The sequence below is a fragment of the Mangifera indica genome, chromosome 19 (genome assembly GCF_011075055.1).
Source record: "Mangifera indica cultivar Alphonso chromosome 19, CATAS_Mindica_2.1, whole genome shotgun sequence".
Lineage (NCBI taxonomy): Eukaryota > Viridiplantae > Streptophyta > Magnoliopsida > Sapindales > Anacardiaceae > Mangifera > Mangifera indica.
Window position 1 is genome coordinate 12,666,448 of NC_058155.1, and position 14,887 is coordinate 12,681,334.

Here is a 14,887-nt window from a genome sequence, read left to right on the forward strand (position 1 = left end):
CTTGATTATACACATCAGGCAGCAATCACCTTAGGTAAGCAGTTGTTTTATATAGTGTTTGTATAGAAATCCTGATTAATATTCGATTCTAAACTTAAAGTAAGCTGATGAACTTGGACTTTCAAGGTATGCATTTCTATTTCTAAGTTAACTACAATGTGGAAAGGACTTCAAGACAAGACAAGTATGTTTGAGTATGTAAACATAGTCGGCTCCTATATCTACCACTCATTTTATTTATGCGTAAAGGTGCAAGATTTTTCATTGTTTTATTCCTCACATCGGGCCGTCCGGTCAAACCAATCTAATTGGAAATCAATTGTCAAAGTTTGAACTTATTTTAATTATCCAACGTTAACTTTTTTTTTTAAAAAAATTGAGGATAAAAAAACTCAAACAAAAGAGTGATCAAGGTGTAAAAAGACATAAACACAATTGATTGGAAACAATTATTGTTTAACATTGTCCAACAAATACGTTTGATAAAACTGTTTTAAATTTTAATTATGTTATTCTGATATCACCAGTTCACCCAATCTAATAGGCCAAACTCATCAACCCACTGAGAAACCTTTTGACTGAGTCTAAAAACATTGTAATTTCCTACTCCTTTTTTATTTAATTCGTTAAAAGAATGCCGTAAAAGCAAAGATCAAAAGCCATTCTTGGACTAAGAATTTCAAAATTGCCTTTTGCTTTGTTAAGTTATTCCCTAAGGGAAAATAAGGCCATAATTAATTGGTTGAACAACTTTCTAGTTTTAAAAGTATCTTCCCTAACCTACTTTTCACCTATTCTAATTATGTGTCAATTTGTATGGGCAATGTTTAATCAATAAATCATACATATAAGTGTATATTTATTTATGTATTAAAAAAAAAATACGCATAATATTACTCATATTTGAAACAATTTTTATTTCCTAACTCTCTCTATTTGCTCAGCGGATTAGGCCCAAATACAATGCCTTTTTTTTTTCTTTCAAACTCACACCTATATATTGGATAATTGCTCTTAGAATTGAATTCAAATAAAACTAAACTCAAACATGAAGCTGAAATTCAACGAAAAGTAAGAGAAGAGAATCAGAGAACCGTAAAACAAAAAAAAAAAAATTCCTTCCATAAATGGTAAATCGGCAGAAACTTGAAGTTGAAGCATATACCTTGTTCAGCTTATGAAACAATGAAATTCGGTTATTCATACTATAGTAAAAAGGCCTTTTCATAATTGGTAAATCCCCTTCACAGAATATTATCCCTCGATTCAAACAGGTGAAACTGAGAAGCAATGGTATTTAAAATGGACAGCACTTTGAAGTTCAGCAAACTTATTGACCATATTTTGCATTGAGAATGGGTATAAATATTGACATATCATTATATGATTGAGTGATTTTAAATTAGAGAAATCACACTCAATCACATATTGACACAATAGTGTTGAACCTGTTTGTATCCATTATAAATACATATAATATCACTCAACAATCAATATATTTTATCAAGGGCTGAAACACAACTTAATTATAAAACTCTGATCCAGTTTCTTGCAATTTATACTAGTAATCATATTAGCATATTGTTTTCTTGAAGCAAGTGTTTATACAGCAAACAAATAGCAAGACACCTTACCTTGAACAACCTGGTGCTCATTCAATTGCATGTTGAAACATTGCAACTTCGCCTCTTCAGAGGTAATAAGACACCACTTTCATTTCATCAGTAATTGTTAGAAAAATCACATCAATCATATTCTTTAATCAACTTGCTCTAGGTGCAACTACACACCAATAAACCAAAAAGAGGTCAAACCAAATGCAACAGCCAACAATTCTCACGATTTACACGAAGAACAACGTTGGATTGCTTAAAAATGTTTTTAACTTGTGGTTTTACATAGACAATGGAAGTAGCATCCTTCGTTTCTTTTTCCTAGCCAATCTCACTTGTTTTGTAATTTTCATGCAAAAAAGCAATAGCAATGTGATGCATACTAAGATAAAAGCAAGCTGCAAATGCCTAAAATATAAAGAAACTGCTGAAAAGACCAGGAAAGCAAGAATGGTAAGTTCCCATATTACAAAGATCGCAACATCAACCCTGCATCCACAAAATAAAATAAAATATTAAAATATTAAAAGAAAGAGGACAGGGAGGCACTATTACTGATGTCCTGAAGATATTGAAGGACAAATGGATGTTAAAAAAATTTAACACTGATACATACTGTTGAGTCATGAAAGTTCAGCGAGTTAGTTGAAAACTTTATACAATAGATTTTCATTAGAACTAAAAAAGCTGCTCCATAAAAGTTAATACATTAAACCAGCTTTTAGATTTTATTCTTTAAATTTACTACATTTCATCCTTGTATAGTTGTACTCTTAAAAAGGTGAAGTTAAAACTCAATGAAAATCACAAGAATTCTGAAGTATAACATTTGGATGGGACTGTTGAAAGGCTTTTGAAGTTGACAACCAAACGATGATGGCATGAACCAATCTTATCTATCATGGAAAAACCACCATATCAAGTTCCTACAACTAGGTGAGTTAATGATCCAAGCCCCAAAAAAGAACTTGCTAGATTGAAATTTGAAAAGAATAAATTTAAATTTCAAAATCCTACATAAAGCAGAATGGCTTCAAACCTCTTGTCATGGTAAATGGCACACACCTCTCTTTTCTTAACATGTTTACTGCCTACTGAATAATTTAGTAACCCATACGCAGTCAAAACATATCCAATTAATTTCTGAAGAAAGGAATCACACATTTGAGCATACTGACAAATTTCTGTTACATCTAAAATTTAACTCTGAACTATACATGATTATCCTGATTGTTTAGTGAACACATCGATTGTTTGAAGCATGGTTTTAGCTACAGTTTCCTTTTGAAACTCTCTGGATTTTTGCTTAACCCCAAATCCCCGTTATAATGTATTAAAAACCTAATTTTTTTATCTTCTTTAAAAATTAGAATTTCTAAGATATACTTTACCACATCATCACTTCTCCAAAAATAGTTGTTTGCTTCGAATCAATAAAATTACTAATACATATCATATCATACGATATGCACATCATATCATACCTTTTTTTTTTACCACCTTAAGATACGTATTATTTTTTATTTGTATCATATTGTACTATTAGTATCAAATATAGTATGATTCTAATAACTATAATACTAACATATACGAATACTCAATATATCATAATGTAATCGAATATTATAACCATTTATTTATCTCTAATTCAAAATCATTAAATCATATGTCATTTGTTATTGAAGTATTGCTTTTTTTCTCTAATAGATAGACTCTGATGTGTCATGAATGTATTCCAAGCTAAAATTTTCTAAAAAAACTTTTAATGAACATATCTATATTTATGAAACAAAACTAAATTTTAAACAAGCCCAGCTACTCAAGCTAAATCAATAGCGTTATAAATTATAACCAATTTATAAATAACAACAATATTAAAGATCTTAAAAAGAAAAAACAGCAAAGAGATAATTCAGAAACTGTAAATATTATGGGAAAAATGAAAATTTTAGATGAAATTAAATGTTACCTCGAAGAAGGGAGATTAGAAGTGGAAGAGAAGAATGATACGGAAGCCCAATGGTGCTTGGATCGATTCTGATATTCTCTCAACTGCTCTGCCAGATTCGATCGCGTTATCATTGCTTCCTCGGCTTTTGTTTCTCTCTCCAGAGCCGCTTTACGACTCGTATATCAATGGAGATTTCGGACAGGAGGGAATTGAACGATGAACTGGCAGAAAAGTAGCGAAGGGAGCATCATCGTTCAAACTCAATTGGTTTTAGGCCCGTGGCTCACCTTTACCTGGATCTTCTCCCACGGTAAATTTTCCCTTTCTGTTCAAGGTTCCGTTTGGGCTTTGGAGGCCCAATTAAAATTGACGTGATTTTAATTGCGGAAGGGGTATATTTAGTTATAGGTGAATTCCAAATGAGTTAAATTTGAAGGAAGGTCAAAGTGACTTAGTTTAAACTTAACCTTACTTGAGTTTTATTGTTTGGTTTTAACTAATCAAATTTGAGTTAAAAGAAATTTCAGTTTATCCATCCTAATATTGACATCTTATCAGTGTCGTTAAATTAGAGTTTGCTTAAATGGTAATTTTTCTTTTTCGTTAATAATTCTTTTTAATCTTTTTCTTTAATATTATTATTTATCAATCAAAGATACTAAACTCAAACTCGAAAATAATCTTTCTTTAGGTTTGATTCAATTAGAATATACTGATAATAAGTTCACATGGAGACATCGAGTACTGATTTATTACTCCCTTTTATTGAATTTCAGCTAAATAATAAGAAACTATTCTGTCTCGAATATCACATAATGTGATTTTGAAATTGTGCAATAGAAGATTCTGTCACTCATACGAACAAATTGAGAATCTTACATATCCATGAGCACGAGAACCGAACAAGAGCAGTAAATGTTTGCAGGCACCTCTGAGAAGACTTGAGGGCAAACTCCCTTATTTGTCCATCCATATCACACATCGTAGACACTTCCCTTGAATAAGTAAATCGAAGGCTTTATTGATGTCTTCAAACTTCATCTCATGCGTGACAAATTCATCCAGTTGTAATTCCTGAAAACAAACTCATTAGGCCTCTCAATCACGATAGTCAGGTAAGTAGAGTTGTATTTAAGCTAAGTTGAGTCAAAACATAAATTAACTTAAATTTAGTTTGAATTCATAATGGTCAGTTTGAGTTGAAACTATCCGAAGATGTTGCTGAACAATCATCGGTGGAATGAATAATATCAGCAATATGATGAATAATATCACTTGAGAGGGTTTGAATCCAGACTACAGGCAAGAAAACTTGAAGTAACACTTAAATTTACCTTGTCCATGTAACGTTTCAGCAGAATTGGAATATCGGTTTTAGCTTTGAGTCCTCCAAATAATGATCCTGTCAGAACTTTTCCACTATGAAGAACATCATAAGAGCTTAAGGTCAACTGTGCTCCCGGCTTGTCCACTCCCAACACTATTGTCTTTCCCCATCCCTAAAATTACAAGAAAAAGTAAGACACGGGTTACTCAAAGTAATGAATCTCAAGTCCTAGAATGGTTGGCCAAACTATATCTCAATTAGGAGTGGGTTCGATCACAATCGAATTTAAACAATAATCAATTCAAGTTTAGCTTAAATTCAGAACAATCAGCTTGAGATTAAATTTATCTCAATCAAATTGTTGAAGAAAAAGACTAAAAAATCGTCAACAAGACAAACTCTGATTCAAATTGAGTTGAACAATGATACAAGCTAGTGATCTGGATATATCCCCTAAAACATTCTACTGTTGGATGTCTTGCTCTCTTGATCATCTTCTGAATAAAAGAATGAGCAAAGAGGCATACCTTTCTGCAGCAATTATATGCCTCTTGCACCAAGGATGAAGAACCAACACACTCAAAGCAGTAATCTGCACCTCCATCAGTCATCTCATTGATTACCTGCTCAAATTGGTAAGAAGAAACTAAATATGAGTTATCATTTTACAAATTTTAAGAGAAAGTTTCCCCCTCCCATGTCAAACTCCTCCCTTTCTCTTAGCCCCCTGTCACACCCAATCTAGAAAGGAATATCTCATACTTCACATAATGTACCATTCTTGCTTTAGTGTGTTCTCATGTAACCCAATTGAAGCACAACTAAAGCTGCCCATGCACCATCTCAAAAGTTGGCTCAGCTCTACTCAAATTCGTTTAGATCAAACTCAAGTAAAGCTTGAGTCAAGAGGGTCGGTTCATTTCTAAAATTGAGTTAAACTTGAGTTAGAAAGATTCAACTTGGTCGAGTAATGACTTGAATTGGTTTGAATTTTGCTCTCGATTTGAATCATGTCAAGTAATTGTCAAGACAATGTTGTTTTGCCCATTGTTGAGTAAAACAACGTTGTTTTGTTAATGAGTCGCAAATTTGAGTCATGAATTCTAACCATAAATTTGAGTCAAACTTTAAACTTAGAGACCAAACCGAACTCGAGTTACAATTATTTTTGGCTCAACGAACTTAATCCACTCCATCTTTCGTTTGAGTCAAACTCGAGTCAAGAGGTATTTGTGCTAGGCTTAGTTTGTATCTACCATTAAGCACAGGATCAAATCAACAAAAAAATACAAATTGTCAGGGCTATGAACGCTAAGACTAAACATCCAAAGTACAAAAACAGATCACCTGGCTTACTGATTTATCCCCACAACTGGTAACATTAACAAACTCTGTGACTCCAAACTTTTTTCCTACAAATGAGGAAGACAAAGTCAACCAGAGATCAGTAGAATCATACTTTTCATTTGCCTATAAAATGGTAAAAATCAGACTTGATATCAATCAAAACTTACAATTGATTCATATGAAGCAGTCCAATTCATTCATCATTTAAAATATACTCACCAATTTCAAATTTCTCTGGAATCACATCGACTCCTATAATTCTAGTGGCACCACATAGTCTTGCTCCCTCTGCTACCTACTTACAGAAATATATCCATAAGCCTTTTTACAACAGTGTCATATTTGAATTGCCAGATATGAGGAACATTATAACAAAAAGATATATCAAATAGATCATACAGCTAATCCAATCGACCCAAGCCCAAATATGGCAACGGTTGATCCAGCCTCCACATTTGCAGTTTTCCAAGCAGCTCCTACCCCTACAAAACCCAGATTACAGTAAATGCTGGAATCACCATTATTCATAAGGCTTTAAATGCTTACAGCAAAGAGTTTAATAAACTTTACTTGGATCAGAAGACGGCTAAATAAATGTTACTTATATCACAAGAAATATGCAGAGAAAATTATTCCTCAAAATGTGATAAGGGAATTTTGGTAGGTTCAGCTGTTAAAAAGCCCACAGTGCAGACATGTTATCATATTCAAAAGTAGATGCACTTGTCTAACTATCATTGTTTGGAATTCCAAGAAGCACAGCAATTTTCAAGATTAACAATACGTGAAATAAATCATCAATCATACAAAAGACATAATATTTAACATAGTTCAATATAACTTGCTTACATCCATGGATGAGAGAGGAATATATCATTATAACAAAGATATAGGAGTACAACACACTATACGATATCCCAAAGGGTAATATACAAACAAACTATAAATTAATGATATCCTAAAAAATGTTTACCAATACTCCCCTACATGTCAACGAACTTTGTTACATCCTCATATATTTCTCTACTCCATGAACTACTACTCGATTATCAAGATTCTATATTTATAAGCTAAGAGAGATATATAATTCTTATTAGAAGTTATATTATAACAAATTTTCCTAAAGAAATCAAACTGAAATTTCACAAAGAAACCAAAAAAGGGAAACAAGCCACAATCGTCGACAATCATTAAACGATAATATTCATGAGATCAAGAGGAATTTTACAAGAATTCCACTACAGCAGCCGAGGCATGAATGAACTAAGGTAAATCCAAATTGATTGAATCATGGAAGAGATGAAAACAGCAGAAAACAGAGATCTCCCAACATTCCAAAAAGAGAGAACAGAACAGCTATCAGAAGTTATAATATTAAATGACAAAGTAGAGTAATTCAATCATAAATTATCAAGTGACATATTCAGATGCATGAGAGTCAGAGACTAGTACCTGTTGATACTCCACAACTTAGGAGACATGCTCTATTTGGAGGGATTTCAGGGTCGATTTTTACTATATTAGCAATGTCTACCACAGTATACTCAGTGAAACTTGAAACAAATAAAAAATGATGTAAAGTTTGTCCCTTGAGATCTGTGAATCTGCTTGTCTCGGATCTAGCCATCCAAGGAGAGACCTTGAAGGGAAATTTTGAACACAGGTTGCTCTTCTTCGATTTGCAATCTACACATTCATTACAATCAGCCAGAAAATATGGTATCACAATATCTCCTTCCGCTACCTCATTTACATTCTCCCCCACACTTTCCACCATCCTGCAAAACATGTCAGCTTATATCTTCATCCCTCATGCCTTCATTTCATAACAACAACATCAATAATTAACTCATTCATGATTATACATATGAACAATTGTGATATTAAGAATTTCTTGACAGAAAAAAATTGTAATGATATTTCGAAACAATAATACTTAAAGCATAAACGAAGGGTACTAATGAGTATAAACAAACTTATGGGTATTATGTGATTAAGTGATTTTGAATTAAAAATAAAAATACAGTTAGATCACATGAAACCAACAACCAGTATAAACTAGAGTGGCTTTGAACCGAGCAAAACACGAACATGGGCTAGCTTGAGCTTGACCATAATAGTTAGCTCAAGCTCAAGCTCAAGCTCATTTGAGTTATCTGGATATGTGGCATAATCATGATGGGATAAACAATATGAATCCAGTCCAGATGGAAACTGCTAATAAATCAAAAGTCAACTCTGTTCACAACTCGAAGTTACAGATCCCCTTGACTCCTTCGATGAAAAGACTACCCAGAAGGACAATAGAGCTCCGTTCTATTGAAATAGAAACAAAGCAAGATATCAATCTTACCCGATAGCCTCATGACCGAGAATTCTCGGAAAAACACCAGGAAAATCCTTCAAGCCAAAAGAAAAACATACATAAAAAAAATAAGAACACAACTGAAGTAAAGAAAGATAATGTGAAGTTTTTTAATAAGATACCTTCATTTTCCAGAAAGTAATATCGCTGTGACAGAGACCTGTACAGATGATTCGAATCCGAACTTCATGGGAACTCGGCGGCTCCACGAGAATCTCTTCAATTACAAGAGGCTCCCCTGGCGCTCGAGCAATAGCAGCTGCATTTTTTAAAATTAAAAAAAAAAAATAAGATGGTAAATTCAAAATGCATGCCAAATTCGTACTCCTGGATATAAACATGCAGATCACTGGTATAAAATTGATAATAGTATGAGAACTACCTCTGCATCGAATCGGCTTCCCTTCTGTTTTACTTGACAAATTGTCGCCTTCCATACTGTAAAGCAGAAGAACAGAGCCCTACAAGCTTACCCTTTTGGCTGCAGATAATGGTGGAGAACTGAGATGACATGCTGAGACTGAGAGGTTTTTTTTTTTTTAATATATAATACGTGAGTCTGACCACCAAGCTGATAGGACTATTTTCCATATTTTTTATTTTTTTCATTGGCTTCAGCAGTTCAGCGCCTTCCCAGCTCCTCCTATTGGTTGTCAGATCACAACTCTCTTAATTATTATTTTAACTTTTTATCCCTCTCTGTAAGTCCATGACCTCCTTGATTAAAATTATTAAAGCGTCTCCAGGTAAACGCCGATGCCAGAGTTGTATTCACGGGTATATTTAAGTCAAATCGGTTAAGTTTGATTAAGTCAAATCGGATATTATTCATGTTCTAAATAATATCATATTAAAATTAAAAAAATGAAAATGACATAAACATCCGGATATGGATGGTCAATTCTTTTGGGTTTGGCTTTTAATAGGAAGGGAATATTTTTCAATTTAACCTAGCAATTATCAATGCTGTCGTGACCTTTGGGTTGTGGGTGGTGTTTATTTAATTTTTCCTTCGAGGACATTATTATTATTTTCACCTTTATCATCCATTAAATTCTTAAAATTTAAAATCTCGACCAATACATAATTTCGTTTACAGAAAATGGTCATAGCACAATATTAGATAAACAAGCTATCATATTACCTCAAACAATTTTTGCATTTCTTATTTGGAGCTAAAAATGGTCACTAACAATATGATTATATTTGAACTAAATTATATTAAACAAGCTATGATCTTATTGGATCTAAGCTCATATGGTATAATTCATATAGAACTAAATTAGATAATGTCTTTTCATTATCTCTAATAATATTATTTATCTCATCAATGATCTTTTAATGATGTTATATATTAATTTGAAAAAAAAACTTAAATTAGAGATTTTAAATTTAAGTTGAGATTAAATTGATTGTAAATATGATTCGATTTAAATCTAATCAACTCCTAATTATGCGATAAGTATTTTATGATTGTGATAAAGTGATTTTAGATGTTTCTTTTCCCCTGTTTTTTCAATTGAGAAACTATTGATTTTTAAATAGTTCAGAACGAATTGCTCGATAGCATGATATACATGGGCTGAACCATTATCTCGGGCATGGTTTAGGCCCGAACATCTACTAGAAGTAAGGCCCAAGTGGGCCTAATTTGGGGCCCAGATTGAACAAGTCGGGCTGGATTCATTAGACCCTGCAGCTCCCCTGGGCAACAACAAATGACTGGAGATAGTTTAACTGCTAAAGACTTCGGACTCGATCCTCCAAAAGCACGCCAATGGAAGACGCCGACGCGAAGCTGAAGAAGGGTGGGGGTCGCCTTTGTTGTATCTGTAACCAGAGAAGGGCTGCCCTCAAAAGACCTAAAACCCTAGAACAGGTAACTTTACCTTTTTCTCTCTATCCCCTGTTTGTTTCCCGTTAAAGTTCATCTAATTTTTAATTTCTCAAGGTTTCTTGCCTTAAACTATGGAATAACAAAATTAAAAAATGGAATCTCAAATTAGTTTGTTCTATGTACTGTTTCTTGTACTAATTTAGAAAGTGCATTGCGCTACCTTCTTTGTTGTTATTATTATGAAGCACTTGTCAGCTTAGTTTTTGGTTTGTAAAGATATGCAGGGACTGTTTCTATGAGGTTTTTGAGGAGGAGATTCACCAAGTGATTGTGGAAAACCAGCTTTTCAAGCCCGGTGAGCGTATTGCCATTGGCGCATCTGGTGGAAAAGGTGAATTTTTTTAAATCATTAAACTATTTTGAGTCATTTGTTGCCCTTCTGACTATCATTGCTGCTTCTGTTTGCTGCAGATTCTACTGTTCTTGCTCATGTACTGTCAGAGCTAAATCGGCGCCACAACTACGGCTTGGACCTCTTCCTCTTGTCAGTTGATGAGGGCATTACAGGTTATAGGGATGACTCACTAGAAACTGTTAAAAGAAATGAAATGCAGGTCAGATTTTTTCTTTATTTTTGGCATCCAGTTAATTATTATATTATCTAATATGAGCAAAACCATATTAGGACAAGTGCAAAGTTTTTCATGTTATTTTCTTTCGTTAAAGAATTCTTTCTCCTAATTTTGACTTACCAATTTGTAAGAAAAAAAAATTCAATTATTTTCTTCATGCTTATATTATCTCTCACTTTTTTTGGGTCTCCCCAGTATGGCCTCCCTCTGAAGATTGTTTCTTACAAGGATTTATATGGATGGACAATGGATGAAATAGTGAAGATGATTGGTTTAAAAAATAACTGCACGTTCTGTGGTGTTTTCCGTCGTCAGGTATAGGGATTATGTTCTCTAAAGTGATATAAACCAATCTTTATTTTCTTCTTGTTAATTTTAGTTATAGGAATAATAGATGTTTAGTTGTCTTCCCTTCTTTGCTGGAGGTTGAGTTGCAAGATTGAAAATTTTTAGTCTTCTAAAAAGTCACCATCATCTTGATGTGTAAGATTGGAATATGTTATTTATCTCTGTGCTTTAGTAGAATTTTTTATTTTGTTTGCTTTAATGTATATGTGGGGAATGTTCATGTTAGAGCTCTTTGGCTGCTGCAAGACATTTATAAATTGAAAGTTGTAGAAGCTTAAAAAAAAATTCCAATAACAATCTCTGGGGCTATAATTGATGGTTTTTTCTTATTTCCATCTCTTGTACAGATTGCTTCTTATCTCCAGCTTCTTTAGAATGATGCAGCTAAAAAGATTTTATCAAAATACATACATTTAACAGAAAATTTACCGAATCATATGATTCTTAGACAAATGCAAAATTACTTTATTTCTAATTCTTTTTATAGGACTGTGTACAAACTGTACAGGTAGTTAACCACTTCTTGCAGTTTTTTAGTCATCTTAGGTAAATACAGAACATCTTGATAAATTGGTCAATGTTTTATAGGCCCTCGATCGAGGTGCTTCTTTGTTGAAAGTGGACAAGCTCGCTACTGGACATAATGCAGATGATATCGCAGAAACAGTTCTCTTGAACATCTTACGTGGTGATATTGCTAGGTAGCAAAATGTTTAATGAGGTTATCTTTCACATGTATCTTTTTCTTTTTATGGAACTAAGTTCATACTATGTTTGTGTAGATTGAGTAGATGTACCTCAATAACAACTGGTGAAGATGGACCAATTCCAAGATGCAAACCGTTCAAGTACACTTATGAGAAGGAGATCGTAATATATCCTTCTTGTTGGAATGCTTGGTTGTTAACTTATTTGATTTTGTATATATTAACATGTACTATTGACTGCAATATCTATGAATCCTTAACCAGATGTTCACGTATGCTTATTTCAAGAGGCTAGACTACTTCTCTACCGAATGTAATTGTTCATTTCTATTTCCCATTTAATATTTTTCAGTTAGTTTTCATTCTTTATAGATCTTTAGCTGTGATAATTTATCCTCTAACCTTTAATCTACAAATTTTGTTGTTTTACTGGTCCCTTGTCTCTTAAAAGTGGTGTTATTTTCATTGCAGGCATATATTCTCCGAATGCTTATCGTGGTTTTGCTCGTGAGTTCATTAAAGATTTGGAGAGAATAAGGTGACTAATATGCTAAGTGAAGCTAATTTCTTCGTTTTTTTTCCCCAAATAAACCATCATATAAACTGTATTAAATATACCACAATTATATGGATTCTTAATGCAGACCCAGGGCCATACTTGACATCATTAAATCAGGGGAGAATTTCAGAATTGCCCCTTCAACAAAAATGCCAGAGCAGGGTACCTGTGAACGCTGTGGCTACATTTCTAGCCAGGTAAGCCTCCTACCTTTATGCAAATTTTGAGCAGCAATTGATACACTGATCAATTAAAGCATTTCTAGTAATACAATCTTGTTTCTGATTATATGCACAAGGTTTCTGTGACCTGATTCTCATCATAGTATTTCTTAACGCACAGAAATGGTGTAAAGCTTGTGTCCTGCTGGAGGGACTGAATCGTGGTTTGCCTAAGTTGGGCATAGGACGGAATAAAGGCCTCAGTAATGATAGTAAAAAGGATATGAAACAAACTAGGGGAACAAAGAGTATAGAGAGCAAACAATGTGGAACATTGGACTTCTGATGGCAAACATGGGTCGCTTGAAATATTGGGAATTGCTAAATAATGCACACTGGAAGTGTTTACGTTGTTGTTTGCCCGTCCTGTAATACATTACTAATAGGTCGGCAGATGAGGAAGACAAATGATGTCAGGAAAATGAACTAGCGAATTAGAGATTTCACTTGAATATTCTTCTGCTGATTTGTACGGAGACAGCAACTCATGCATGAAAGCTGAGAGAAGTTCATCTTCAAGAAGCAGCCTCAAACAATTTTTCGGCATCAATACTGGTTAAATTTCTAACTTAATGGTATATATGTTGTATTTATGATTTTTGTTTCATAATCAATTTAATGTTATGGATGATTAACTATTATCTGCTGATCACTCGGTCAGTGACAGTCAGCATTCTCCGTAACGTTTGGTGTCACCTCGATCAAGAATCTGTTTTATCTATGGAAATCAGATACAAGATGAATGAATAGGTTTCTCACTGTATGATGTTATTGTCATTAGTCAGTCTTGAGCTTCCTACGCATCATGGTTTTGTTTGTGTTGAGTCTGTTCTTTTGTTGCTTTTCTATTTTGATTTTGTACTATATGTTTGTTGTGGTAAACACCTAACCCATGTTTGTATTCGTCACGTGTACTCTATCTCTACTCTGCCTCAGGGTTTAATCAAATTTAACCCATGTTGGTAAACTCAATTCGTGTGAGTTCTGTTCGATTTCGGCTTCGGCTCCAGATAACAACAATCAATGGCGTGGAAAAGGTTGCGAGTCGAGGGACCCACTGTGTTGGAAATCGTATCATGTACTCTCTGTCTCCTTTGTGTCGTAGTTTCGTTAAATTGAACCCATAAAATAAACAAAAAGATTAAGCCACGTTCGCCATAGCTCGCTGGCTCACAGGGGACGGCTGCAACAACTACTACAGAGTAAAGGCCCATGTGGTCGATAATAATAATAATAATGATGATAATTCCAAAAAGCGAGATATTAGTTAAAATAAATACTAATTTTTCTGCATAAATTTGTTTAGAAAAATTTATAATGATTTTATTTTTTAAGTAAATTTAATTTTATTTTTGATAATATTCTTCTTGACTAATTATATTATTTTCTGGATTAATTACTTTAGATTTGATATAATTTTTTTTAGACAATATTTAAGTACATTATGTTTAATTTGAAGATTCAAAAAGTTATGTTTGGTAAATTATGATTTGAAAATTCAAAAATTGATCAATTTTTTATCTAATATAGATTAAAATGAAAAGATGAACATAATTATGAAGAACGGTGCGAGTGCGAGTAGGTGTGCACGCATCCACTCACACTAACACTATTTTTCGTACTTATGTTTATCTTTTCTATTCAGTTTGTATTAATAAAAATTGATTAGCTTTTTAATCTTCGAAACATAACTTATCAAACATAGTATGTTCAAAGGTTGTTGAAAAAAACTATACCTAATTTGACGTAATTAGTCGAGAAAGGTATTATTGACAATAAAATTAGATTTGCTTAAAAAAGTAAAATTGTTCTAAGTTCGCCTAAAAAGGTTTACACGAAAAAATTGGTATCTATTTTAATTAATATCCCCAAAGCAAAGGACTTATTCATTAATTTTAAAAATCTTAAACACTTATTTATCTTTCACTTATTTGTTAATTTTTGTAATTAGTATAATGATAAAATTATTATTTAATAAAA

General features: G+C 33.1%; 3 protein-coding genes across 5 annotated transcripts; 1 reads left to right on the plus strand and 2 right to left on the minus strand.

Annotated features, from left to right (window-relative positions):
* Positions 1–1,635: 1,635 nt before the first annotated feature.
* On the minus strand, positions 1,636–3,872 carry LOC123202962. The gene is made up of 2 exons (XM_044619112.1): positions 3,583–3,872; positions 1,636–2,102 (listed from the first exon to the last, which is right to left on the minus strand). The coding sequence occupies exons 1-2, from the start codon at positions 3,693–3,695 to the stop codon at positions 1,895–1,897; spliced, it is 321 nt and encodes a 106-aa protein (XP_044475047.1). The 5' UTR covers positions 3,696–3,872; the 3' UTR covers positions 1,636–1,894.
* Positions 3,873–4,309: 437 nt separating this feature from the next.
* On the minus strand, positions 4,310–9,276 carry LOC123202779 (alcohol dehydrogenase-like 7). The gene is made up of 10 exons (XM_044618899.1): positions 8,986–9,276; positions 8,726–8,862; positions 8,592–8,638; positions 7,691–8,016; positions 6,638–6,720; positions 6,458–6,533; positions 6,239–6,303; positions 5,419–5,514; positions 4,899–5,063; positions 4,310–4,638 (listed from the first exon to the last, which is right to left on the minus strand). The coding sequence occupies exons 1-10, from the start codon at positions 9,038–9,040 to the stop codon at positions 4,522–4,524; spliced, it is 1,167 nt and encodes a 388-aa protein (XP_044474834.1). The 5' UTR covers positions 9,041–9,276; the 3' UTR covers positions 4,310–4,521.
* A 1,054-nt stretch (positions 9,277–10,330) lies between these two features.
* LOC123203294 (cytoplasmic tRNA 2-thiolation protein 1) lies at positions 10,331–13,670 on the plus strand. 3 transcript variants are annotated; one of them, XR_006499269.1, is made up of 11 exons: positions 10,331–10,482; positions 10,717–10,831; positions 10,912–11,054; positions 11,268–11,387; positions 12,009–12,121; positions 12,203–12,295; positions 12,400–12,440; positions 12,599–12,665; positions 12,772–12,883; positions 13,029–13,482; positions 13,569–13,670. XR_006499269.1 is itself a non-coding variant. In XM_044619611.1 (10 exons), exons 1-10 carry the CDS (start codon positions 10,381–10,383, stop codon positions 13,191–13,193), a joined length of 1,071 nt encoding a protein of 356 aa, XP_044475546.1. In that variant the 5' UTR covers positions 10,331–10,380; the 3' UTR covers positions 13,194–13,670. The 3 variants fall into 3 exon arrangements, 2 of the variants coding, with proteins under 2 accessions (XP_044475546.1, XP_044475547.1); XM_044619611.1 differs by having other exon boundaries at positions 13,029–13,670; XM_044619612.1 differs by lacking the exon at positions 11,268–11,387 and having other exon boundaries at positions 13,029–13,670.
* Positions 13,671–14,887: the final 1,217 nt, after the last annotated feature.

Coding starts and splice junctions, on each gene's coding strand:
- LOC123202779 (XM_044618899.1), bottom strand. CDS start 9,040: ATGGAAGGCGACAATTTGTCAAGTAAAACAGAAGGGAAGCCGATTCGA. Junction 6,534..6,637: donor TTGGGTCGATTGGATTAGCT/GTATGATCTATT, acceptor TTCTGTAAGTAG/GTAGCAGAGGGAGCAAGACT. Junction 4,639..4,898: donor TGAAACGTTACATGGACAAG/GTAAATTTAAGT, acceptor GTTTGTTTTCAG/GAATTACAACTGGATGAATT.
- LOC123202962 (XM_044619112.1), bottom strand. CDS start 3,695: ATGATAACGCGATCGAATCTGGCAGAGCAGTTGAGAGAATATCAGAAT. Junction 2,103..3,582: donor TCTAATCTCCCTTCTTCGAG/GTAACATTTAAT, acceptor TTGTGGATGCAG/GGTTGATGTTGCGATCTTTG.
- LOC123203294 (XM_044619611.1), top strand. CDS start 10,381: ATGGAAGACGCCGACGCGAAGCTGAAGAAGGGTGGGGGTCGCCTTTGT. Junction 10,483..10,716: donor GACCTAAAACCCTAGAACAG/GTAACTTTACCT, acceptor TGGTTTGTAAAG/ATATGCAGGGACTGTTTCTA. Junction 10,832..10,911: donor TGGCGCATCTGGTGGAAAAG/GTGAATTTTTTT, acceptor TGTTTGCTGCAG/ATTCTACTGTTCTTGCTCAT.